Below are 26,980 nucleotides of genomic sequence, written 5' to 3'. Positions count from 1 at the left end.
TCTATGATTCTATGAAAGCCAGAGGTGTTCCAAGGGGTTTGGAAGCTCCCATCCCACTGCTGGAACACGGCCTGTGAGCATCCATGTGTGGCAGAGGCCTCCCCAGCCCCCACCCCCTGCCTGTGCTCGCTCATTTAGGTCAGCCTGGTTAATCAGCACATCCCAAGCGCACCCAGACACTCCGAGTGAATCCCTTCCCTCTCTCCTCCCACTCATTTCCACGGAGAGTCAGAGGGAGCGGCTGCCAAAAGGCACGTTTGGGAGAAGGCACCCGGCGTCTATTTTTACATCTGCTGTTGCCAGGATCAGTTGGAGGCACAGAGAGTGGCACACAAAGCGCTGCTGTACCTCCAGCTTCCCAAAAAACATGTGCTTCCCACCTTGTCCTCCGGCAGCATCCCGGACCGGAAAGGCGGCCGGTGCTGAGCAAAGGGAAAAAACAGCCTGGAGTGGAAACAGGAGCATAGGAATGTTGCTTAAGGAGGGAAAGGGACCCCTCATGGAGGATGAGGACAGGATGGATTTGCTCAGGATCAGCACCATCCCCTTTTCCCTGCTCTTTGTCCTCCCTCAGGCTGCAGGTGACACTTTATGGGGGACACGGAGACCCCACACTCCTTGGAACCTTCTGGTGGGTATGGAGTTGCTCGGAAACTGTTTTCCACCTGCCAGTGAGCAAACTTGTGTGGGTTTGAAACAACCCAACACCTCCTGGGATGGGAGGCCAAGCTGTTGGGATGACCAGGACACAGAGCCAACCCAACACATCCTGGGATGGGAGGCCAAGCTGTTGGGATGACCAGGACACAGAGCCAACCCCAGCACATCCTGGGATGGGAGGCCAAGCTGCTGGGATGACCAGGACTCTGGGATGACCAGGAGACAGAACCAACCCCAACAACTCCTGGGATGGGAGGCCAAGCTGCTGGGATGACCAGGACTCTGGAATGACCAGGACACAGAATCAACCCCAACAACTCCTGGGATGGGAGGCCAAGCTGCTGGGATGACCAGGACTCTGGGATGACCAGGACACAGAGCCAACCCCAGCACATCCTGGGATGGGAGGCCAAGCTGCTGGGATGACCAGGACTCTGGGATGACCAGGACACAGAACCAATCCCAACAACTCCTGGGATGGGAGGTCAAGCTGCTGGGATGACCAGGACACAGATACAAACCCAGCACCTCCTGGGTTGGGAGGCCAAGCTGCTGGGATGACCAGGACACAGAGCCAACCCAACACATCCTGGGATGGGAGGCCAAGCTGTTGGGATGACCAGGACACAGAGCCAACCCCAGCACATCCTGGGATGGGAGGCCAAGCTGCTGGGATGACCAGGACTCTGGGATGACCAGGAGACAGAACCAACCCCAACAACTCCTGGGATGGGAGGCCAAGCTGCTGGGATGACCAGGACACAGATACAAACCCAGCACATCCTGGGATGGGAGGCCAAGCTGCTGGGATGACCAGGACACAGATTTAAGTCCAATACCTCCTGGGATAGGAGGCCAAGCTGCTGGGATGACCAGGACTCTGGGATGACCAGGAGACAGAACCAACCCAAACAACTCCTGGGATGGGAGGCCAAGCTGCTGGGATGACCAGCACTCTGGGATGACCAGGACACAGAGCCAACCCTAGCACATCCTGGGATGGGAGGCCAAGCTGCTGGGATGACCAGGACTCTGGGATGACCAGGACACAGAGCCAACCCCAGCACATCCTGGGATGGGAGGCCAAGCTGCTGAGACGACCAGGACACAGAGCCAAGCCCAATAGAATGTTAACACTGCCCATGATCTGAGGTCTTCCATCACCTTGTCCCTTCCACATCCCCATCCTGATCAAACAATTCCTTCAGCACAAAACTAAGTGCAAAGCCAAAGCCTCCATCCCATCAGCAGCCTCAGGGGTCAGCATCCCAAAGCCCTGGGGTGATCCAAGCTCATTTCACTGGTTTGGGATGACCAATGGACACCAGGATGAGATCAGACAAGCAGGGCAGTGCACACAACGTGACCCTCAGAGCTGCCATGGGCACCATCCTGCTCCAGTTCCAGGAAGGACATGGATCCTTCCAAGGACTACATGAGTCCTTCCGAGGAGGACATGGGTCCTTCCAAGGAGGACAACCTTTGCTCTCCCACAACTCCAGCTGGAGTCCCCAAGAGATCCCTGTCCACCCTCCAGCTCAGCTGCTCCTACCTGGCCCCACCAGACTGGCTCTCAAACTGGTCCCAGTCTCTACCAGCAGTGAGTTCAAAAGAGCTTCCTTGGGGAGTGAAGTCCCTCAGCAACTCATGGTGTTCATGGATACACACAGGGAAGGATGGAGCATTTTTGGAGCACTTCAACCATCAGGTGCCTCCCAAAAGCCTCCCCAAACCACTGAGGACTGTCAGGGTGGTCGAGGTTCACCTTCAAGTGAGCAGAAATTCTGCTCGGCCACCAGAGCTGCACTTTGGAGACAGACAAGTCCCAAAAGAGCCAAAGCCTCTTCTCCAACCACACCAGGCTGACAAGCACTGCTGATTCATCCCTGCAACAAGGTCAGCCTGCCTGAAGAAAAGAGCCCCAAGTCTTAAATTAAGGATTAATTGGCTGCAACAGTGACAGAGCAGCACAAAAGGCAATCCAGGGAAACAACAAGCATTGGTTCCTCTTGGCACAACCCCCTGGAGAGCACAGCACAGAGGATTTTGGGGAGCCAGGAGCTGGAGCAGCCCTGCCTGGGAAGGGAAGCACAGGGTGGAAAACAACCCAACCCCAGGGAATTTTGTGCCTTTTTGTCTGGCTTTGTGTCCCTTCCCCCAGCAGAAGCTTTTCCGCAGCGTCGGGTTTGGTGTTGGTTTTGGATGGTTGGTTTTGCCAGGTGATCCCTGGGAGCTGCTAAAAGCACAGCTGGAAAATAAACATGGGCTGACCCCCCTGCAGATGGAGCAGCTGGGGTGGGAAGTTCACCTTTCCCTTCCAAGAAGTGCTTGAAAACAGAACTTACAGAAACCAAAACCTCCCAGCTTGTTACATCCCTTGACTCATCCCTAAGGAGGCAGCTCAGCCCTGCCCCTCTGAGGGGCTCCAGCTCTGCCAGAACCAGCTCCAGAGGGGCTGGTTACATGGAATTCTTCAGGAATGAAGAGCAGGAGCTGTGTGTGGTGAGGGGTGAAGGAAGATGCAGCCCAGTGTTGGTGCTCTGAGTGATATGGAAGCACCACTGGGACAACCAGGAACCCAGGTGAGAAAATCCCACCCCTGCCTTACACTTCCATCCATGTCCCACAGCTCATCCCAGGAATCACAGGCCAGGAACAGAGATATTGTCACTCCAGTGGGACTCAAGGGCAGGGAACAGTCTGAAAACCAGGGATTAACCCAGCCCTGCTGGTGTCCAAGCTCATGGCAGGTCTGGTGCTGGTGCTCTGGGCACGTGTCCTGCAGCACCTCAGTGCTCAATGGACAAGGTCCATCCTGGCAAGGTCCTGAGCACCCTCATTCCTCCATCCCAGGTGGAGCAGTGCAGGTGCTCTGGGCACGTGTCCTGCAGCACCTCAGTGCTCCATGGACAAGGTCCATCCTGGCAAGGTCCTGAGCACCCTCATTCCTCCATCCCAGGTGGAGCAGTGCGGGTGCTCTGGGCACGTGTCCTGCAGCACCTCAGTGCTCCATGGACAAGGTCCATCCTGGCAAGGTCCTGAGCACCCTCATTCCTCCATCCCAGGTGGAGCAGTGCAGGTGCTCTGGGCACGTGTCCTGCAGCACCTCAGTGCTCAATGGATGAGGTCCATCCTGGCAAGGTCCTGAGCACCCTCATTCCTCCATCCCAGGTGGAGCAGTGCAGGTGCTCTGGGCACGTGTCCTGCAGCACCTCAGTGCTCAATGGATGAGGTCCATCCTGGCAAGGTCCTGAGCACCCTCATTCCTCCATCCCAGCTGGAGCAGTGCCCCACAGGACCCTCCCCTTGGCTATGGAGGGACTGAGAGGGCCCACAGAGCTCCCATACGAGTTGTTTCCTTGTCCCTGTACACCAAGGAGACAGAAGATGCTTCCCAACCACCCCACTGCTCCCAAATCTGTTCCTACAGCCTCTGTGCCCACTGGCAGAGCCAAGCAGGGCAATCTGATGGCACAGAGGGGGACAACTTTTGGATCAGGACAGACACCAGGGATGGAGAAGAGCTCTCAGCCTCCAGGACATGAAAGCACAGGAAGTAACTTCATCCCAAAACACTCTGGGCTAAAAAAATCCAAGGTTTTTCCCCCTCTCTAGCACAGGGTGAGCAGGTGGGAAGAGGGAAGGAGGGAAGATTTAAGGAGCTCTAAAACAGGGCATGAAACATTTATAAATGGAGACAGTACCAGCAGGAGGCAAGAGGAGATCACTCCAGCTGCATTTATCTGTTCATGCTCCAGAGCATCCAAGGGTTGTGTTTCCCCAGCTGCCAACAAGCCAAGAAACCACTTTTGTGGTCACCAAGTGACCTGAACTTCCCAGACATCACCAGACATGGGGACAAGGTCCCTGTGTGAGGATGGGAGAGGAGGCAGAGCTGGTGATCCCATGACCTGCTGCACAAGATTCCAAAGTTAAAAGAAAACAAGGCTGACTTTGCAGGATTGCAAGGCACAAGGAGCTGCTCTCCAGGTTGCCCTGGAGCACCTCAGTGTGCAGGGGATGAGCAGGAGAAACACGTTTTTGCTGTAAATCCTTTCCTACTTCCAGCTGGGAAAACCACCATGGCAGGGCTTGGATGGAGAACTCAGTTCATGGTGGCAACGGGAGACTTGGGAATGGCAGTTTTCCGAAGGGACACCAACCCCAAGGGCTCCAAGGAGATCAAAATACCAGATACACCTGCCCTGGCAAGAGGTCACACATGGATTGTTCACCCATCACATCAACCCACCCTCAGGAACAAGTCATGCATACAAAAAAGGGGGAAAAAGGGAAAAAGGAAGGAATCTTGAGCCCAGCAGCTGCTGACACATCTTGGATTTGTCTGTGGAGAGATCCTGGAAAGGCAGAGCTGGGCAGGCCATGGGATGCTGTTCCAGGGATGGAGCTTCCAAACCCCCATTCCAGGCTGGGAAGCCAAGCCCTGTGTGCCATCCAAGCTTCTGCCAGAGCCAGCAAATTCCCAGGGCAGGTATGTGCACACCTGTGCCAAGAGCAGGCTCCAACAAGCCCCAGGGTGGAAGGAGAGGCAGCAGTGAAGCTTTAAAGGCCATTTCCACCTGACAGACCATGTGGAGAGAGTGCCAGGTTTTTCTTGGACTCCTCTACCACTGAGCAGATTCCCCCAGGAGGAGCATCCTCCAAAAACTCCTCTCCTGCCTCTGAGCCAGCCCTTGCAGGGTGAGAGGAGGGGAGAGCAGAGCCCATCCTGCCCTCCTGGTCACCAAAGAGTGGCACAAAGTCCTTTGCCAGGCTCTGTAGGGAAGGGAGGGACATTCCTGAAGCACCAGCTGAGCTCAGCACGTGGTCCAGCACCACTTCCCCCCCATGTCTGTACCATCAGGATCGAGGTGTTTTCCAAGCTGGCTGCAGGTTTTTCTGCAGCTGGAGGAAATCAGGGCCCAGAAAATCAGCGTGAGACAGAGGAAAAATTCTGAATCTGCAGATTTTTGGGTTTTAAGATGATGGAGAACGACAGGACATCCAATGACAGACCAAACCCACTGTGCCAGACCCGCAAAGCTGGGACTCAACCACTCAAATATCTCTCAAAAAATAATAAAACAGAATTCACTTGGATCAGGACAGAGCAAACACTTTAAACTCCTTAAACCAGCACTGGCAACTGGGTGAAAATGGGGTTTACTGGGCAGGTAGGAGGAAAATGAAGCCCTGTGAAGCACCTTGGGGCTCACAACCAGGGGCAAACACCTGCCTGGGATCTGCTGGCCACCAAGGACGTTATCCTGGCTGCCCTCCTGCAGCTCTCAGAGCATCCTGACCTGATTTTGGGCAGCTCTCACCCTCTCCTCCCCCTGGTTTCGACACTCCAGGGCGTTTCCTGGCTCGGCAGAGATGCAACAACCCCCCTGAGAGCTGCATTTTCAGCCCCAAAACATGGATTTCATCACAGCTTGGGACCTCCAAGGAGCCTCATAGACCTTCAGCAGCCCTCTGGGAGCCTCTGATTGCAGCCCCCAGGGACAAGGGCTGTTTGCCCTTGGATTAAAACTTTCCATCCCAAATCCATCACGGAGCAGCAGTTTCCTCTCCGCCCCCTGCAAGGTCTCTTCCTCTCCTCAGCTTAAGGACAGACGTGCCAAGGACACAACTGCAGAGATTTGGCCTTGCTGGTGCCTGACTGGGAGCAGAAGGGAGTTCCAGCCATAGGTGTGAAAGTTCCCCCTGGGAAATCCAGGAGGAACCAAAGCCAGGACAGGAATGCCAACAAGCACCACACCCCAGAGATGTCACAGCCCTGAGCCCACAGGGCTCCACTGCCAGTGATCTCCACGTGGAGGTCCAGAGGGGTTGGAAGAGGAGAGGAGGGTGGATCCATTCCTGGGAAAGCACGAGGACAGTGCCAGGGAAAGCATTTGGGATGTGATGGGTCCTACCAGTGAGGGGAAGGGAGAAGTTTCTGGTGAGGGAGCCCTGGCAGGGATTTGAGGATCATCCTTGGATTTTAGGGAGCTTGGGACCCTCTAAAGTCGCAGTACTGACCAGATGGACAGCACCCACTACTGATCAAGGATATGACCTTCCAGATGAGCCCTGGATGTGCCCCTGGATCAGCCCTTTCCATCTCCCCAGCTCTGCTGCTGCTCCCTGTCCATGCCAGGCCACGCAGCTCCAGGCAGTGATGGGGCTCACAAACTCCTTCTCTGCCATCTTGCCCTGTCTCCATGACATCTTCCCCCCAAACCCAAAGAATTCCCTGTCCCTTTTCCACTGAGCCTCACCCCAGAAGAGCTCCATGGAGCAGGAAAAGCCCCAGTGGCCTCAAGGACCTCAGCTGGAAAGGTTTAGCACCCAGAAGGAAATTTCTTTGCTGATGGAGCAGGAGGAGAGTGTCTCATCCCTCCTGCTTGGCTGGGGATGCTGCAGCTCCACAGAGCCCTCCAAGCTGCCCCTCCACAGCTGGGGAGGAACAGGAACAAGGAAAGGGAAGTGCAGCACGGAAGGGCTTTGGGGAAGTGGGAGCTGAGCTAATTTTGCAGGGGGAACAACTCACCCAGACAACTTCCCTGTGAGTGATGGAGACACCGACGGCCTCGTGCTGCCAACAGCAGCCAGGGAGCACCTGCAAGTCACTGCAGGAAAAGCCCAGAGCCAGGAATTCTGACTCCTGCTACTCTTCTCATCCCTCAAACATGAGATCCCAGCGCTGGAAAGCCCTGGATTGTGCTCTCTGAGCTCCATCAGCCTGGTGTTTGCACAACCAGTGGATTCACAGCATTAACCTTTCCCTTTTCCAAGGGGCTCAGAGGTTTTAGGGACAGGAGGCAAATGGAAGTGGTATTTCCAAGAGGGAGAAAGGAAGGAAGGACAGTTAGGGGTTTCCTCACCCAGCCCAGTGCCACTGTTCCTTCCCACCATCAGCCTCACAGCCCACGCAGCAAAATCAAGGAATTTTGGGGTCCTCAAGCAGAGAAATTCAAGGTGCAACCCTGCAGGTGTTCTCAGGTACCTCCTGTCCCCCTCAGTGCTGAGACCCCACCAGGCCACCCACCCAAGGGATGCTACACCTGGGCCAAGGGGAAGAGTCTCCATGTGCCCTGGAGAGGGGCTTTGGACAAGGCCTGGAGGGACAGGACACAGGGAAGGGCAGGGATAGGTGGGATATTGGGAAGGAATTGGTGGCTGGGAGGGTGGGCAGGCCCTGGCACAGGTTGGGCAGAGAAGCTGTGGCTGCCCCAGCCCTGGGAGTGTCCAAGGGCAGGTTGGACAGGGCTTGGAGCACCCTGGGCTGGTGGGAGGTGTTCCTGCCCATGGCAAGGGGTAGCACAGGATGATCTTTAAGGTCCCTCCCAACCCAAACCATTCCATGATTCTATGAAAACACAGCCTGATGGGTATCTGATGGAAGCTTGTTTGGCTGGATGCACTTCCAGCCTTCCCAGATTCCTGCTGGAGGTGACACTCCCTGTCTCGCTGCCACACCGCAGGGGAAAGCAGGATGAGTCCCCAAGGGGGACTCCAAGGGCATTTCCTGGCTGGCAGGAAGCAGAAGCACCAGCTGCCTTGTGAGTACTCAAAAATCCCTTTTCTGCTGGCCTGGGCCTTGGTTTGGCAGGGACTGACCACCTGCCACAGTTTTTGACCTCCCAAAAAATGAGGCAGGGAAGAGAGATGCAGGGATCTGGTCACAGGAAAAGGAGGTGAGGACCAGGAGCATCCTGTCCAAGTAGGATCACAACACAGGGTTCTTTGGATGCAGGAAGGACCACCCAAAAAGCAAGGCAGGGCAGAGAGCTGCAGGGAAAGGTGAGGACCAGGAGCATCCTGTCCAAGCAGAACCACAGTACAGGGGTTTTGGGAAGAAGGACCACCCAAAAGTGAGGCAGGACAGAGAAATGCAGGGATCTGGTCACAGGAAAGAGAGGTGAGGATCAGGAGCATCCTGTCCAAGTGGGACCACAACACAGGGTTCTTTGGATGCAGGAAGGACCACCCAAAAAACAAGGCAGGACAGAGAACTGCAGGGAGAGGTGAGGACCAGGAGCATCCTGTCCAAGTAGGATCACAACACAGGGGTTTTGGGATGCAGGAAGGACCACCCAAAAAACAAGACAAGACAGAGAGTTGCAGAGATCAGGCCCTGGGAGGGAGAGGTGAGGACCAGGAGCATCCTGTCCAAGTGGGACCACAACACAGGGTTCTTTGGATGCAGGAAGGACCACCCAAAATACAAGGCAGGACAGAGAACTGCAGGGAGAGGTGAGGACCAGGAGCATCCTGTCCAAGTAGGATCACAACACAGGGGTTTTGGGATGCAGGAAGGACCACCCAAAAAACAAGACAAGACAGAGAGCTGCAGAGATCAGGCCCTGGGAGGGAGAGGTGAGGACCAGGAGCATCCTGTCCAAGTGGGATCACAACACAGGGTTCTTTGGATGCAGGAAGGACCACCCAAAAAGCAAGGCAGGACAAAGAGCTGCAGGGAAAGGTGAGGACCAGGAGCATCCTGTCCAAGCAGAACCACAGCACAGGGTTTTTGGGAAGAAGGAAGGACCACCCAAAAGTGAGGCAGGACAGAGAAACGCGGGGATCTGGTCACAGGAAAGAGAGGTGAGGACCAGGAGCATCCTGTCCAAGCAGAACCACAACACAGGGTTTTGGGAAGAAGGAAGGACCACTCAAAAGTGAGGCAGGACAGAGAAATGCAGGGATCTGGTCACAGGAAAGAGAGGTGAGGACCAGGAGCATCCTGTCCAAGTAGGATCACAACACAGGGTTTTTGGGATGCAGGAAGGACCACCCAAAAAACAAGGCAAGACAGAGAGCTGCAGAGATCAGGCCCTGGGAGGGAGAGGTGAAGATCAGGAGCATCCTGTCCAAGTGGGATCACAACACAGGGTTCTTTGGATGCAGGAAGGACCACCCAAAAAACAAGGCAAGACAGAGAGTGGCAGAGATCAGGCCCTGGGAGGGAGAGGTGAGGACCAGGAGCATCCTGCCCAAGCAGAACCACAGCACAGGGTTTTTGGGAAGAAGGAAGGACCACTCAAAAGTGAGGCAGGACAGACAAACGCGGGGATCTGGTCACAGGAAAGAGAGGTGAGGACCAGGAGCATCCTGTCCAAGTAGGATCACAATTTAGGGGTTTTTGGGATGCAGGAAGGACCACCCAAAAAGTGAGGCAGGGAGAGGTGAGGACCAGGAGCATCCTGTCCAAGCAGAACCACAACACAGGGTTTTTGGGAAGAAGGAAGGACCACTCAAAAGTGAGGCAGGACAGAGAAATGCAGGGATCTGGTCACAGGAAAGAGAGGTGAGGACCAGGAGCATCCTGTCCAAGCAGAACCACAGCACAGGGGTTTTGGGATGCATGAAGGACCACCCAAAAACCAAGGCAGGACAGAGAGTGGCAGAGATCAGGCCCTGGGAGGGAGAGGAGAGGATCAGGAGCATCCTGTCCAAGTAGGATCACAACACAGGGCTTTTGGGATGCAGGAAGGACCACCCAAAAAGCAAGGCAGGACAGAGAGCTGCAGAGATCAGGCCCTGGGAGGGAGAGGTGAAGATCAGGAGCATCCTGTCCAAGTGGGATCACAACACAGGGTTCTTTGGATGCAGGAAGGACCACCCAAAAAACAAGGCAAGACAGAGAGTGGCAGAGATCAGGCCCTGGGAGGGAGAGGTGAGAACCAGGAGCATCCTGCCCAAGCAGAACCACAGCACAGGGTTTTTGGGAAGAAGGAAGGACCACTCAAAAGTGAGGCAGGACAGACAAATGCAGGGATCTGGTCACAGGAAAGAGAGGTGAGGACCAGGAGCATCCTGCCCAAGCAGAACCACAGCACAGGGTTTTTTGGGATGCAGGAAGGCTCAAGTGGAAAGGGAGAAATGACACTCGGCACCTGCTTTGCCTGCCAAGCCCAATCCTTGGAGCTGGACATGCCTTGGGATGCCCAAAAAGGCCATGGGAGCTCTCAGGCTGCTCTTGTGCAACTCCAAGAGTTGATTTTCTTCCGGCAAAACACTGAAATGACCGAGCCTGAGCTGAAGGAAGAGGTTCATAAACACCCCCAGCCACCGGCTCGTTCCCGGAGAAGAGTCCAAGTTTTGACGGAATATTTTCCACCGAGCCGAAAACAAGGATAACAATTATCACCGGTGAAGTTTCCGTGTAATAAAAATCAGCAGGAAAATGAGAGCAAGGTCAACACACTGACAATGGAGGCCTTTTTTAAGTGGGATCCCATTCCAATTGGCAGCAGGGATCTCACTCCAACTGGCAGAGGGGTTTGTGCCCGGGAGCGACGGCCGGAGATGGGATCCCAAACCCAGCACGTGGCACGGCCTCAATTCCCACCCTTCCCGTTATCTCTGGGGCACAGGCTGGGCCAGGAGGGTGGGAGCCTCTGTTTGTTTTGCTCCTTTTTAATCTGGGACTAAAAATTTCCTCTTAAACAAAAGTTGTTTGCAATGAGGGGCCAGACCAGACGTCAGGAGTCGGTTGGAAGCTCCGGTGGCTCGTGGACCCCCCTGGACTCCCCACAGTCCTTCTCCCACCTGGCTGGACAAGCTCCAGCCCTTGGGAGTCCTCTCCAGAAAAAAGTGCAGCCTCTTCCACAGTGCAGAGGGACCCACCCTTGGGACACCTTCCAGCTCAGGGGCTGGAGCGAGTGGAGATGCTCCAGGCACAGGGTGAGAGCTCTCTGGAATGTTTTCCATGCTCACTTCCATCCTCAGGGGCCACGGGGGAAGATAAAGAGCCTTCAAAGCCCTTGTGATCCCAAATGCTGCAAGGGGAAGTAAATTTTCCTTATGCAAGCGAAGCTACAGGAAGGGAGGGAGACACACAGCAAAGCAGAGAATCATGGAATGGTTTAGGTTGGAAGAGACCTTAAGGATCACTCATTCCACCCCCTGCCATGGGCAGGGACACCTCCCACCAGCCCAGGGTGCTCCAAGCCCTGTCCAGCCTGCCCTTGGACACTCCCAGAGATGGGGCAGCCACAGCTTCTCTGCCCAACCTGTGCCAGGGCCTGCCCACCCTCTCAACCAGCAATTCCATCCCAATATCCCAGTGGGAAGCCATTCCCTGTGTCCTGTTGCTCCATCCCTTGTCCAAAGTCCCTCTCCAGGTCCCCTGGAGCCCTTTTAGGCTGGAAGGTCTCTCTGGAGCCTCCTCAAAACTCCTGGGGATCTCCAGCCTCCTGGGGACCTCCAGCCTCGCAGCCCAGACCCAGCAGGAAGGGTTTATGGGGTGAGCAGCAGCCGTGACACGCTGTCCTGCCACGTTGGACGTTGCTCCCATGGGATTAACAGCCCCTGACACCCAAAGAGACCTTTGAGACAAGACCATGGGCTCACCCTCCCAAACTCTGGGGCTTTGCACAGCTCCATAAAGCTCTCCCAGCAGGAGTGTGGCTTTCCTGCAGCCACAGCCCCTGTCCCAGCTCCCACCTCGTTCCCCAAACCACGGAGAGGACGGAGAGTTATCCCACATCCCCCTGTGCCAGAACAACGTGCCTGTCCCGACAGGCTGAGGCTCTCTCTGAAGTCGTGCTGGTTTCAATTAAGCCCCAGGAATCCCGATCCAGCCCCAGCACCGCCCGTTCTCCAGGCACTTTGCTAAGAAAAGCAAAATAAACGCCTGGGGGGGAACAGCCAGACACCATCTCCGGGTTAGTCACCGCTCCTCCTTCCCCACGCTCCCATTTTAGGGCAACCAGGAGTCTCCACGGGAGTTTTTCCAGCCTCTTTTCACGCTAATCCCACTCTCTCCCTGGGCAGGGGGGTGAGGGAGGTTCCTCTCCAAGCCTGCAGCTTCAGGCAGCAATCCAGCCGAATTCCCGGGATCTGGGGAGGCCAGGGAGCAGGGGGGATGCTCCCAAAAGCACAGCCCAGCCAGGTCTGCATGGAACAAAGCCCCCAAAACTTCTTGTCTAAAGAATTTCAGCCACATTCCTGCAGTTCTGTGCTCGGCAGAGGCTGGGAAACGTTGTGATTGAATAAAACCCTTCTGGGGGAAGGAGGAAGATCAGGAATTCCCTCCACATACACAGGGATTTATGCTGGAGGCAGCACTGGCCTGGGGCTCAGACCCCCAAACTTGGGACACTCCTGCAGTGTGGTGACAAACCAGGTGACACCGATGGCCACACTGAGATAGGGAGGGGCTGCAAAGCCATCGGGGGACAAACCATAACATTCAGCTGTGCCACGGCTCCCCCAGGAGTGATTTTCCCCTGGAAAATCCTCTCAGGATGCAGAGGGACCTCATGGCATCCTGTCCCCTGGGACCCCCTGCCCAAGAGGAGGATGAATCACGTGGTGCCTCATCCAGCACAACCCCCTTCCAGGGGGGCTGGAGGGACCCCGAGACATCCCATCCTCCACAACATCCTTCCTGGAGCACACGTGATGTCCTACATCCCTCACAATGTCCTTCCTGGAGCATCCACGGGCCCTGTGATACCCTGAGTCCTGCAATGTCCTTCCTGGGTCACACACAGACCCCACCCCACCCCCTGTGACACCCTTCCCAGGGCACCCATGGACCCCGTGACACCCTTCCTGGAGGATGCACAGCCGGTGGATGGTGGATGACCTCCTGGAAAGCCCTTCCCCAGGCCCCATCACACCCCAATCCCTGTGACACCCTCCTTGGGGTGTCCATGAGTCCTGTGCTGCCCCTCCTGCTCCAACACCCATTCTGGGGCACTCAGAGACCCCAACACACCCCACCCACTGTGATGCCCTTCCTGGGGATCACATGGGGACCCATGTGCCCATCCTGGGGCACCCATCCTGGGGTACCCAGGGATGCTGGGACACCCAGCCTGGGGTACACAAAGACCCCACATCACCCATTCTGGGCCCCACTGGGATTCCATGTGGCCATCCTGGGGCACCCAGGGATGCTGGGACACCCAGCCTGGGGTACACAAAGACCCCACATCACCCATTCTGGGCCCCACTGGGATTCCATGTGCCCATCCTGGGGCACCCAGGGATGCTGGGACACCCAGCCTGGGGTACACAAAGACCCCACGTCACCCATTCTGGGCCCCACTGGGATTCCATGTGCCCATCTTGGGGCACCCAGGGACCCCAGGACACCCATTCTGGGTCACACGGTGATCCAATGACAGCCATCCCATGGTATGTGGGGATTCCAGGTGTCCACCCTGGGGCACACAGTGACCCCCTGACACCCATCCAGGGCACACAGTGGCCTCCTGATGCCCATCACAAGGTACTCAGGGACCCCCTGACACCCATCCTGGTGAGCACAAGGACCCCATGACACCCACCAAGGGCACACAAGGACCTCATGACACCCACATGGAGGTACCCCCGGAACCCCCAACACCCATCCTGGGCCACACAGTGACCCCTCCATGCCCACTCAGAGCACACATTGGCCTCCTGAGGTATCCAGGGATGCCATGCCACCACCATGGGACACACAAGGACACCATGACACCCACCCTGGGCCACAGGGGGGTTCCATGTGCCCATCCTGAGGAGCACAGAGACCCACGACAGCCATCCTGTGGTGCACAGGGACCCCACGACACCCATCCCGGGGTGCACAGGGACCCCACAACACCCGGGGTGCACAGGGACCCCACAACACCCATCCCGTGGTGCACAAGGACCCCACAACACCCATCCTGGGGTGCACAGGGACCCCACAACACCCATCCCGGGGTGCACAGGGACCCCACGACATCCATCCCGGGGTGCACAGGGACCCCACGACACCCATCCCGGGGTGCACAAGGACCCCACGACACCCATCCCGGGCCACCCAGTGACCCCCACGACGCCCATCCTGGGGTGCACAGGGACCCCACGACACCCATCCCGGGGTGCACAAGGACCCCCCCGACGCCCATCCCGGGGTGCACAAGGACCCCCCCGACGCCCATCCCGGGCCACCCAGTGACCCCCACGACGCCCGTCCCGGGCCACCCAGTGACCCCCCGACGCCCATCCTGGGGTACCCAATGACCCTGTGACAACCACCCAGAGACCCCACAACCCGCCCCAGCCGCACTCACCGCTCGTCGGGCTCCCGGCCCCGCTGCCGGGCGGGCTCCAGCGGCACCAGGGCCTGCCCTAGGAAGCGGTCCATGCCCACCAGCGCCCGGTGCATCACGGTGAGCACCAGCCCGGCGCGGGGCCCGGGCTCGGGGGGCAGCTCGAAGGCACATTCCTCCCGCCACTCGGGGTTGCCGCCGCTCTTCTCGGCCACCGACGTGCTGTACTTCTCGCGGCCCAGCTGGATCACGGTGTACGCGTCGCTGCCGCCCGCTTTGCCTTTGGTGCCGCCGCCCTTGCAGCGCAGCCCGCGGGCCCGCACCACCGTCACCTGGACGTGCGTGGGCAGCCAGGCCGGGCCGCCCTCGGCGGGCAGCGCGGCCGCCCGTAGCAGCGCCATGGCCGGCCCGGGAGGAGCCGGGACAGAGCCGGGAAAACGCCGGGAAAGGCCGGGAAAACCGGGCAGGGCCGCGCCGGGCCCCGCTCGGAGCCGCCGCCGCTGCCGCAGCGCGAGCGACACCGGCCGCGCGCGCCGCCTCGGCCACGCCCACAACGGCGCTGGCCACGCCCACCGCTGGTTATAACCACGCCCATAAGTGTGCTGGCCACGCCCACCACTGGCTATAACCACGCCTACAAGGAGCGATGGTCACGCCCACCATCGGCTATAACCACGCCCACTACGGCGCTGGCCACGCCCACCACCGGATATAATCACGCCTATAACAGCGCTGGCCACGCCCATCACCGGTTATAACCACGCCCACACCGGCGATGGCCACGCCCACCACGGGCTATAACCACGCCTACAAGGAGCGATGGTCATGCCCACAACCGGCTATAATCACGCCCACAATGATCGGAGGCCACGCCCATCATTGGTTATGGCCACGCCCATGACATGCACAGACCAAGCCCACAACGGGCTCTGGCCACGCCCACTGCGGGTTCTGACCACGCCCCCGAAGTACCTGGTCACGCCCCCACCCGGGTGGGTGACGGACACGCCCCCAAATAAATGGCCACGCCCCGAATGACTGGCCACGCCCCCTCGAGTGGCGCTGGCCCCGCCCTCCTTATCTGATCACCCCCATATGTTGTGACTCCGCCCCACTGCCCCCGCCCCATCTGTTCTGGCCACGCCCATTACCACATTGGCCCCGCTCCCTCCGCCACAACAGCCCCGCACCTTGATAACCCCGCCCACTCTCCCGCGCTGGCCACGCCCCCAAGGGCGTTGACCACGCCCACGATGCTCTAACCCCGCTCATCCGCTCATGTGATGGGCGGGGTCAGAGTGCGCGTGGCTGGGGCGGGGTTAGGGGGGGGTCTCACCTGTGCCCCGGCACGGCGTGACTGGAGTGCCCCTGAGCCCCGGCACGGCCACGGTGAGTACGGGGGGGCTGTGCACACACACACACACACACACACACACACACACACACAGGTGTCCGTGCCCAGGTGTGTCCGTGCACAGAAATGAACACACACACACACACACGTGTATCTCTGCCCAGGTATGTCCACGCCCAGGTGTTTCCATGCCAAAGTGCATCCATGCACATAAAGAAACACACACGTCTGGCCGTGCCCAGGTGTGTCCATGCCCAGCTCTGTCCATGCCCAGCTGTGTCCATGCATGTAAAGGAGCACACACATGTGTGCCCATGTCCAGATGTGTTTGTGTCAAGGTGTTTCCATGCCCAGGTGTGTCTCTGCCAAGGTGTGTCTGTGCACAGAAAGGAACACACACACAGGTGTCCATGCCCAGGTGTGTCCATGCCCAGGTGTGTCCATGCTCAGGTGTGTCCGTGCCCAGGTGTGTCCGTGCTCAGGTGTGTCCGTGCCCAGGTGTGTCCATGCTCAGGTGTGTCCGTGCCCAGGTGTGTCCGTGCACATAAAGGAACACACACACACATATCTGTGTCCTGGTATGTCCACACCCAGGTGTTTCCATGCCAAGGTATGTCCATGCACATAAACAAACACACATGTGTGGCCATGCCCAGGTGTGTCCATGCCCAGCTCTGTCCATGCCCAGGTGTTTCCATGCCCAGTTGTGTCTGTGCCCAGGTGTGTCCATGCATGTAAAGGAGCACACACATGTGTGCCCATGTCCAGGTGTGTTTGTGTCAAGGTGTTTCCATGCCCAGGTGTGTCCATGCTCAGCTGTGTCCATGCCCAGGTGTGTCCATGCACATAAAGGAACACACACACACGTATCTGTGCCCTGGTATGTCCACGCCCAGATGTTTCCATGCCAAGGTATGTCCATGCACATAAACAAACACACACGTGTGGCCATGCCCAGGTGTGTCCATGCCCAGCTCTGTCCATGCCCAGGTGTTTCCATGCACATAAAGAAACACACACGTCTGGCCATGCCCAGCTCTGTCCATGCCCAGTTGCACCCATGCCCAGCTCTGCCCATGCCCAGGTGTGTCCATGCATGTAAAGGAGCACACACACATGTGTGCCCATGTCCAGGTGTGTTTGTGTCAAGGTGTTTCCATGCCCAGCTGTGTCCATGCCCAGGTGTGTCTCTGCCAAGGTGTGTTCGTGCACAGAAAGGAACACACACACAGGTGTCCATGCCCAGGTCCATGCTCAGGTGTGTCCGTGCCCAGGTATGTCCATGCTCAGGTGTGCCTGTGCCCAGGTGTGTCCATGCCCAGGTGTGTCCATGCTCAGGTGTGTCCGTGCCCAGGTGTGTCCATGCACATAAAGGAACACACACACATATCTGTGCCCTGGTATGTCCACGCCCAGATGTTTCCATGCCAAGGTATGTCCATGCACATAAACAAACACACATGTGTGGCCATGCCCAGGTGTGTCCATGCCCAGCTCTGTCCATGCCCAGCTCTGTCCATGCCCAGGTTTTTCCATGCCCAGGTGTGTCTGTGCCCAGGTGTGTCCATGCATGTAAAGGAGCACACACATGTGTGCCCATGTCCAGGTGTGTTTGTGTCAAGGTGTTTCCATGCCCAGCTGTGTCCATGCCCAGGTGTGTCTCTGCCAAGGTGTGTCCGTGCACAGAAAGGAACACACACACAGGTGTCCATGCCCAGGTGTGTCCATGCTCAGGTGTGTCCATGCCCAGGTGTGTCCATGCTCAGGTGTGTCCGTGCCCAGGTGTGTCCGTGCTCAGGTGTGTCCGTGCCCAGGTGTGTCCATGCTCAGGTGTGTCCATGCCCAGGTGTGTCCGTGCTCAGGTGTGTCCGTGCCCAGGTGTGTCCATGCTCAGGTGTGTCCGTGCCCGGGTGTGTCCGTGCACATAAAGGAACACACACACACATATCTGTGTCCTGGTATGTCCACACCCAGGTGTTTCCATGCCAAGGTATGTCCATGCACATAAACAAACACACACGTGTGGGCATGCCCAGGTGTGTCCATGCCCAGCTCTGTCCATGCCCAGGTGTTTCCATGCCCAGTTGTGTCTGTGCCCAGGTGTGTCCATGCATGTAAAGGAGCACACACATGTGTGCCCATGTCCAGGTGTGTTTGTGTCAAGGTGTTTCCATGCCCAGCTGAGTCCATGCTCAGCTGTGTCCATGCCCAGGTGTGTCCATGCACATAAAGGAACACACACACACGTATCTGTGCCCTGGTATGTCCACGCCCAGATGTTTCCATGCCAAGGTATGTCCATGCACATAAACAAACACACACGTGTGGCCATGCCCAGGTGTGTCCATGCCCAGCTCTGTCCATGCCCAGGTGTTTCCATGCACATAAAGAAACACACACGTCTGGCCATGCCCAGCTCTGTCCATGCCCAGTTGCACCCATGCCCAGCTCTGCCCATGCCCAGGTGTGTCCATGCATGTAAAGGAGCACACACACATGTGTGCCCATGTCCAGGTGTGTTTGTGTCAAGGTGTTTCCATGCCCAGCTGTGTCCATGCCCAGGTGTGTCTCTGCCAAGGTGTGTTCGTGCACAGAAAGGAACACACACACAGGTGTCCATGCCCAGGTGTGTCCATGCTCAGGTGTGTCCGTGCCCAGCTGTGTCCGTGCCCAGGTGTGTCCATGCACAGAAAGGAACACACTCACGTATCTGTGCCCTGGTATGTCCACACCCAGGTGTTTCCATGCCAAGGTATGTCCATGCACATAAACAAACACACACGTGTGGCCATGCCCAGGTGTGTCCTTGTACAGGTGTATCCCTGCCCAGGTGTTTCCATGCCAAGGTGTGTCCATGAACATAAACGAACACACACGTGTGTCCATGCCTAGCTGTGTCAATGCCCAGCTCTGTCCATGCCCAGGTGTGTCTGTGCCCAGGTGTGTCCATGCACATAAAGGAACACACACATGTGTGTCCATGCCCAGGTGTGTCCATGCCCAGCTGTGTCTGTGTCCAGGTGTTTCCTTGCCCAGGTGTGTCCATGCCCGGCTGTGCCCATGCACATAAAGGAACAGACACACACACACACACACGTGTTCATGCCCATCTATCTCCATGGCCAACTGTATCCCTGCCCACCTGTGTCCGTACCCATCTATGTCCATGCCCAGCTGTGTCCCTGCCCAGGTGAGTCCCTGCCCAGCTGTGCCCATGCCCAGCAGTGCCCACGCCACCCCAACACCCACCTGCCCATCCCACCCCAAGCACACCTGAGTGTTGCCCGCAGTTTGGTGGCTCCCCACGTGTTCCCCCAACCGCTGTGGGTCCCGCAGCCCCCCATGTGCTGTCCTCCCTCGGCCACACCCACCCAGGAACAATTCCCAGCGTCCAACAGGATCATTCCCAATTCCACCGAGCCACACCCCCTCTTTCCCCATGCCGACCTACCCTTCAGCAGCATTCCCAGCCTGGCGCGGGGTGTGGGACACACCACCCCCGCCATGCCCCAATCCAAATATCCAATTAAACCCTTTCCCTGACCCCATAACCGGCACCCATTCCCATTCCCTGGAGCAAGGTCGCGTCGCGGAGCCGAGCCGGGTGCGCGCCCCGAGCGCCGATCCCGCCGCGATAAGGGGCGTGCGGGGCCGTGCCGGGTCAGCGCCCGCACTGCCCTATCGCTCCCATCGCCCTCGCTGCGCTCCCGCTCCGTGTCCCGCAGCGCCCGTTCCGCTCGGCCGCGGAGACACACACGGGCTGGAAAATCCCTCCCGACCCAAATCCCGACCCCAGAGAAGAGCAACGAGGCTGGAGAAGGGAGTGGAGCACAAGTGCTGTGGGGAGAGGCTGAGGGAGCTGGGGGTGTTCAGCCTGGAGAAGAGGAGGCTCAGAGGTGACCTCAGCACTGTCTGGAAGTGCCTGAAGGGAAGTTGTGGCCAGGTGGGGGTTGGTCTCTTCTCCCAGGCACTCAGCAATAGGACAAGGGGGCACGATGGGCTCAGAAATTGAAGCTGGAGAGCAGCAAAAACTTCTTTGCAGAGAGAGTGCTCAGGCATTGGAATGGGCTGCCCAGAGAGGGGGTGGATTCCCCATCCCTGGAGGTTTTTCAGCTGAGCTTGGCCGTGGCACTGAGTGCCATGATCTGGTAAAGGGACTGGAGTTGGCCCAAGGGTTGGACTTGATGATCTGGGAGGTCTTTTCCAACCCAATCAATTCTGTGATTCTATGATTCCACAAGCCTTGATTCCTGTGCCCCTTTTTCCCTTTGTTTTTGGGGCTCCTGCTGACCTCAAATGCTGCTGATGGGAATAGAGCAGCCGAGGGCAGGGATAGCCACATTCTGCCACAAAAAACCTCTGAGTGGAAAATCCTGCATTTTCTCTGTTGGGATAGAATCTTAGAATGGATTGGGTTGGAAAAGACCTCCAAGATAATCAACTCCAGCCCTTGGTCCAACTCCAGTCCCTTTACCAGATCATGGCACTCAGTGCCACGGCCAAGCTCAGCTGAAAAACCTCCAGGGATGGGGAATCCACCCCCTCTCTGGGCAGCCCATTCCAATGCCTGAGCACTCTCTCTGCAAAGAAGTTTTTGCTGCTCTCCAACTTCAATTTCCCCTGGCAGAGCTCGAGCCCATCGTGCCCCCTTGTCCTGTTGCTGAGTGCCTGGATGTGCTGCCCCGGCCATATTCAAATCTCCCATTAAAATATGCTTCATATGGGAATAAAAACCTGCACCGGGAATGTCTTATCGCCCCTGAGACGAACTCAAATCCAATTATCCCTCCAGTCTGGTGCCTGTTCCTGCTCCGCAGCCACCCCTTATCCCTCCTCAGCATCTGCTTTGATTTTCCCTTCTTTTGATTGTTTTTCTGCATTTTTTTATGCTCTGATTATCTCTCCTCTCGCCACATCTCCTCCTCTTCTCCACTTCCCATCTTTTACCTCCGTAATTGGGATTTTTTTCCACCTCCTTTCACCTTCCCTGCCCTGCTCCCCTTTATTTCTCTCTTATTTATTCATCTCTTTGATTTCACCACCACCTCTGCATTTGAGGCATAAAGAGGTTTTTTTAATTACCCCAGAAATCAATTATTACATGTTTTATTCTGCCCTGGAATTGAAGGGATCCTTTGCACCATCCTGGCCTGGGTGGAATTTTGCTCCAACTTTAATGTTTAGCTTTACTTTCTCCTTCCAATTCAGTGTTTTCTTCAACTCCAACTTTAATTTTTATGCTTTAACATAAATATTTTTGCTGTAACTTTAATTTTTCCTTCACTTTTAACGTTTTCTTCAACATATTCAGTGACTCTGTGATTGATTTTTGCTTCATTTAAATTTTTCCTTTAACTTAAATTTTTTCTTCATTTAATTTTTTCTCTTAACTTCTCTTTCAACTTTAACATTTTCTTCTATTTTTGCCTAAATTTAATTTTTCCTCCCTCCTCCTTCTTGGCATTTCCCTCCCTAAAACCACCCTGATACTTCCCTAAATCCCATTGCAATGGCATCCTGGATGTGGGCTCCCACCTAACCCAGCTCCCCTCCCAGGAAGAAGCTGGAAAACAGCACAAATTCCATGATTTTTCTCTTTTTTCCCCAATTCTGGTACAGATTTCTGCTCTCCATCCCGGTGGGACCATCAGCACCTGATGCTGCTCCCTTTGAGATCTTCCAAACCTGGAGCTGACCCTCGCTGGGGATGGGATGGGGTGGGATGGGGTGGGATGGGATAGGGAGGGATGGGGTGGGATGGGATGAGATGGGGTGGGATGGGGTGGGGTGGGGTGGGATGGGATGGGATGGGATGGGATGGGGTGGGGTGGGATGGGATGGGATGGGATGGGATGGGATGGGATGGGATGGGATGGGATGGGGTGGGGTGGAATGGGATGGGATGGGATGGGATGGGATGGGGTGGGGTGGGGTGGGATGGGATGGGATGGGATGGGATGGGATGGGATGGGATGGGATGGGATGGGATGGGATGGGGATGGGGATGGGGATGGGATGGGGATGGGGATGGGATGGGGATGGGATGGGGTGGGATGGGATGGGAGAAACCCATTGCTGGGGTTACAAAGCAACTGGATTTTCATGGGATGCTGAGCCAGGTGGGATGCTGAGCCAGGCTTTCCTTTGGGATGACAGCAGGATCTGATCTCCCCAAGGATTTTTTGCTCTTTGGATTCATTTTATGATGGTGCTGAGACCCAGAGTGGGAGCAACTGCACAAACTGCCCTGGAACTGAAGGGAAGGGTTGAAGGATGAGCCAGAGTTGGGATCCAGCACCTCCAACATGCTGATGGATGAGAAGCTGGAGATGCCCCAGCCACATGCACAGGCAACCCAAAAAATTCCTGTGCCCTGGGCTGGTCCCCCAGCATGGGCAGCAGGGCAGGGCAGGGGGGATTGTGCCCCTGTGCCCCCTCAGCGGAGCCCCCAAACCCCCCAGAGCTGCCCCAGCTCTGGGCAACAACAGCCCAAGGCCGTGGAGCTGCTGCAGCGAGTGCAGAGGAGGCCCCGGAGATGGTGCAGGGCTGGAGCCCCTCTGGGCTGGAGCCAGGCTGGGAGAGCTGGGGGGGTCACGGGGAGAAGAGAAGGCTCCAGGGACACCTGAGAGCCCCTGGCAGGGCCTGAAGGGGCTCCAGGAGAGCTGGAGAGGGACTGGGGACAAGGCCTGGAGGGACAGGACACAGGGAATGGCTTCCCACTGCCAGAGGGCAGGGATGGATGGGATATTGGGAAGGAATTGGTGGCTGGGAGGGTGGGCAGGCCCTTGCACAGGTTGGGCAGAGAAGCTGTGGCTGCCCCATCCCTGGCAGTGTCCAAGGCCAGGCTGGAGCACCCTGGGCTGGTGGGAGGTGTCCCTGCCCATGGCAGGGGTGGCACTGGGTGGGCTTTAAGGTCCCTCCCAACCCAAACCACTCCATGTTTCTGTGTAGGTGAGATACAAGTGCCTGGATTTTAGTTCAAGGTGGGGAGGGACTTTTCATCAGAACTACAGGGACAGGACACAGGGAATGGCTTCCCACTGCCAGAGGGCAGGGATGGGTGGGATATTGGGAAGGAATTGGTGGCTGGGAGGGTGGGCAGGCCCTGGCACAGGTTGGGCAGAGAAGCTGTGGCTGCCCCATACCTGGAAGTGTCCCAGGCCAGGTTGGACAGGGCTTGGAGCACCCGGGGCTGGTGGGAGGTGTCCCTGCCCTTGGGAACAAGATGATGCTTAAGGTTCCTTCCAACCCAAACCACTCTGGAATTCTATGGAATCTCCACACCAGCAATGCCCATCCCAGCAAATATTCCCACCCCTCAAACTTGAGCACAAGCACCAGGTCCCACAGCAACACCCAAACCTCCCCAAACCCCATTTTTTTTTTTTTGAGGACAAGCCACAAAACACTCCTGAAAACCTCTTGCAGAGGGAATGGCAGAGATTTCCCACTGCAGAATTCCAACTGGCAGCACAGGGATACCCGGGAATGGAGGAAGGGAGCATAAGGAAGGGGAGGGGGAGAGGGGGCTGGAGCCAAGACAAATAAAGAGTTCAAATGGGAAACGATTAAAACTAAACTAAAGTAAAATAAATGGAAAGCGGTTGAGATAAGGCTGGGGCGCCCTCTCTGCCTATTTAACATTCATTGGATTGAATAATCAGGGCTCATTATCTCAAATTGCTGCATATTTGCCCTCAAAATGCTAATTTGAAAGTTGGCTGCGAGCGCCGTCTGCCTATTTTGACTAAAATATGATTTTGCTTTCTCGTGCCCTGTTTGTAGCTCGGGGGGCATTTCCCTGGACTGAACTGAAAGGGAAATAGGCAAAAAAATAAAACTGCAGGGAAGGGAAGGAAAAAAAAAATCACTCAACCTTTATCAAAAGGAGACCAGGGGAGGGGAGCAGGGCCCTGTTTTGCGTAGAAATGGCATTTTTTAGGCCTTGCAGTAAAATTAAAGTGTTATCAGTTTGCTTTTCGGGGGATGGACAGTTTATCCTTCATCTCAGGAAGGGAAATAGGAGGAATAATTTGCTTTTATTCTGATTGTCTGGGGGAGGGGGGAGAGGGATGGAGGCTCCTCCCTGCCCTTCCCCATCTCCTTGCCCCCCATCACCTCCTCACCCCCCCACTCCGAGGGGTAAAATCAAAGCTCTGCCTTCACCCACCACATCCCACACGGAAATGTGCTCCCTCTGATCTCCGGGTGGGATTCAGAGCGTCAATCTCTTTATGTTATTACCCTTTCTAAAAGTCAATCAATAGATAATAAGGTGGGACTAAGGGGCAGGAGTTAAACCCCCCCATTCACGCCGGGGATTAGGGGCACTGGAGGCTCCGGAGTGGCTTCAATCCGGCGTTAGGGATGCCGGGATTCACTCCCCGGCTTACCCACGAGGCTGTTGCCCCCCCCCAAATGACACATTTCTCATGCAAACCCCATTCCAGCCCCCACCCCGAGCTGTTTGCACAGCAAATTCCAATTGTGTGGGAGATTAAGGGGGCTCGGGAGGGGTGGGGGGAGGCCAAGGAGCCTCGTTGACAATAAGGGTGGAAATCCGGCGCCATCAATTCCGTGGGTGCCTCTGGATTTGGCAATGACACTGCGTTTGACTTTCCTGCTGGGCAGATGGATGGGGGTGCTGACCCCCTCCCAGATTGTGGGGGCAGATGGTGGAGCAAAAGGGGGGACCCACAGTGGTCCTGGTGGCCCTGGGGATGCTGCAAACCCCTGGAGTGGATTCTGGGGGGACTTGGGGGATTTTGGCCCTGCTGTCCCAAAATCAATGTGTGGAGAAGGACAAACCTCCACCTTCCCATCATCCCCACATCCCAGCCTGGTGTTGCCCTGCCAGTGTCCCTTGGGATGGTGGGGACACATTGTCACCCAAAGGTTCAGCCAGAGCTGGCACGGCCAGTGGTGACACCCACATGTGGAGAGGGGACAGGTTGTCACTCTCCTTTATCTCTCCAGTGTCTTGAGAGAAACCTCCTGGCCCTGGGGTGCCCCAGCCCCAGAGTGTCCCATCCTGGGGTGTCCCATCCCACTGTCCCACCCAGGGTGTCCCAGCCCCAGAGTGTCCCATCCTGGGGTGTCCCATCCCACTGTCCCATCCCAGGGTGTCCCAGCCCCAGAGTGTCCCATCCTGGGGTGTCCCATCCCACTGTCCCATCCCAGGGTGTCCCAGCCCCAGAGTGTCCCATCCTGGGGTGTCCCATCCCACTGTCCCACCCCAGGGTGTCCCAGCCCCAGAGTGTCCCATCCCACTGTCCCATCCCAGTGTGTCCCAGTCCAGTTTGCCCCACTAACAGATTGTCCTATCCTGGAGTGTCCCATTCTGCTCTATCCCATTCTGAAGTCCCACGCTGGTGTATCCCATCCTGGTGTGTCCCATCCTGGTGTGTCCCATCCTGGTGTGTCCCATTCTGAAGTCCCACACAGGTGTATCCCATCTCAGTATGTCCCATCCTTGGTGTGTCCCAGCCCACTGTGCTATCCTGGTGTGTCCCATCCTCATGTGTGTATCTCATCTCAGTGTCCCACATCCCACTGTCCCAGCCTGATGTCCCATTCCATGTCCCCCATCCCAGTGTGTCCCAGGCTGGTGTCCCCCAGTCTGCTGTGCCTCATCACACTGTCCCAGCCCAGTCTGTCTCACTCTGGTGTGTCCTATTCCAGTGTGTCCCATCCCACTGTCCTATCTCCATGTTGCCCTTCCCACAGTCCCAGCTCAGTGTCCCCCTGCCTGGTGATCGCCTACCACTGTCCCATCCCGGTGCCCCCATCCCACTGTCCCATTCCCACTCTCCCCATCCCACTGTCCCATTCCCACTGTCCCATCCTACCACCCCCATCCCACTGTACCATTCTTACTTTCCCCATTCCGCTGTCCCATACCCACTGTCCCATACCCATTGTTCCCATCCCGGTGTCCCCATTCCCACTGCCCCATCCCTCTGTCCCCTTCTGCTGTCCCATTCCCACTGTCCCCATCCTGCTGTCCCATTCCAGTGTCTTCATCCCTCTGTCCCATTCCAGTGCCCCCATCCTGGTATCCCTATTCCCACAGTCCCCATCCAGGTGCCTCCATCCTGCTGTCCCATCCCAGCACTCTCATCCCACTGTCCCCATTCCCACTGTCCCCATTCCCACTGTCCCATCCAGGTGACCCCATTTCTCTGTCCCCATCCCACTGTCCCCACCCCGCTGTCCCATCCTGCTGTCCCATTCCCACTGTCCCCATCCTGGTGCCCCCATGCCACTGTTCTCATCCCACTGTCCCATCCCGGTGCCCACACCCCACTGTCCATTCCACTGTCCCCATCCCGCTGCCCCCATGCCACTGTTCTCATCCCACTGTCCCATCCCGGTGCCCTCATCCCACTGTCTCATTCCCCACTGCCTCCATCCGGGCGACCTCATCCCCGCTGTCCCATCCCACTGCCCCATCCCGTTGTCCCCACCCCGCTGTCCCATTCCCACTGCCCCATCCTGGTGGCCCCATCCCGCTGCCCCTATCCCGCTGTCCCATTGCCACAGTCCCCATCCCCGTGCCCCTATCCCACTGTCCCATCCCCACTCTCCCCATCATCCCGGCGCCCCCATCCCGCTTTCCCATTCCAGTGACCCCTATCCCGCTGTCCCATTACAGCAGCCCCATCCCGGTGCCCCCATCCCGCTGTCCCATTCCCACTGTCCCCATCCCGGTGCCCCATCGCGCTTTCCCATCCCGGTGTCCCCATCCCACTGTCCCATTCCCACTGTCCCCATCCCGGTGCCCCATCGCGCTTTCCCATCCCGGTGTCCCCTTCCCCTGTCCCATCCTGGTGTCCCCATTCCCGCTGTCCCATTCCCACTGTCCCCATCCCGGTGCCCCATCGCGCTGTCCCATCCCGGTGTCCCCATTCCCGCTGTCCCATTCCCACTGTCCCCGGGGCGCAGC

General features: G+C 57.1%; 1 protein-coding gene across 1 annotated transcript in view; it reads right to left on the bottom strand.

Annotated features, from left to right (window-relative positions):
* Positions 1–15,213, bottom strand: part of RAB11FIP5 (RAB11 family interacting protein 5) — a 51,795-nt gene extending 36,582 nt beyond the window's left edge. Inside the window, exon 1 of the mRNA XM_071557088.1 lies at positions 14,703–15,213. Within this exon, the coding sequence (XP_071413189.1) occupies positions 14,703–15,082 (380 nt within the window). The 5' untranslated portion in view covers positions 15,083–15,213. The remainder of the gene's footprint in view (positions 1–14,702) is intronic.
* Positions 15,214–26,980: the final 11,767 nt, after the last annotated feature.

The sequence above is a fragment of the Pithys albifrons genome, chromosome 5 (genome assembly GCF_047495875.1).
Source record: "Pithys albifrons albifrons isolate INPA30051 chromosome 5, PitAlb_v1, whole genome shotgun sequence".
Classification (NCBI taxonomy): Eukaryota; Metazoa; Chordata; class Aves; order Passeriformes; family Thamnophilidae; genus Pithys; species Pithys albifrons.
The sequence above is the reverse complement of the archived record's forward strand: the minus strand, read 5'-3'. Positions and strand labels throughout refer to the sequence as shown.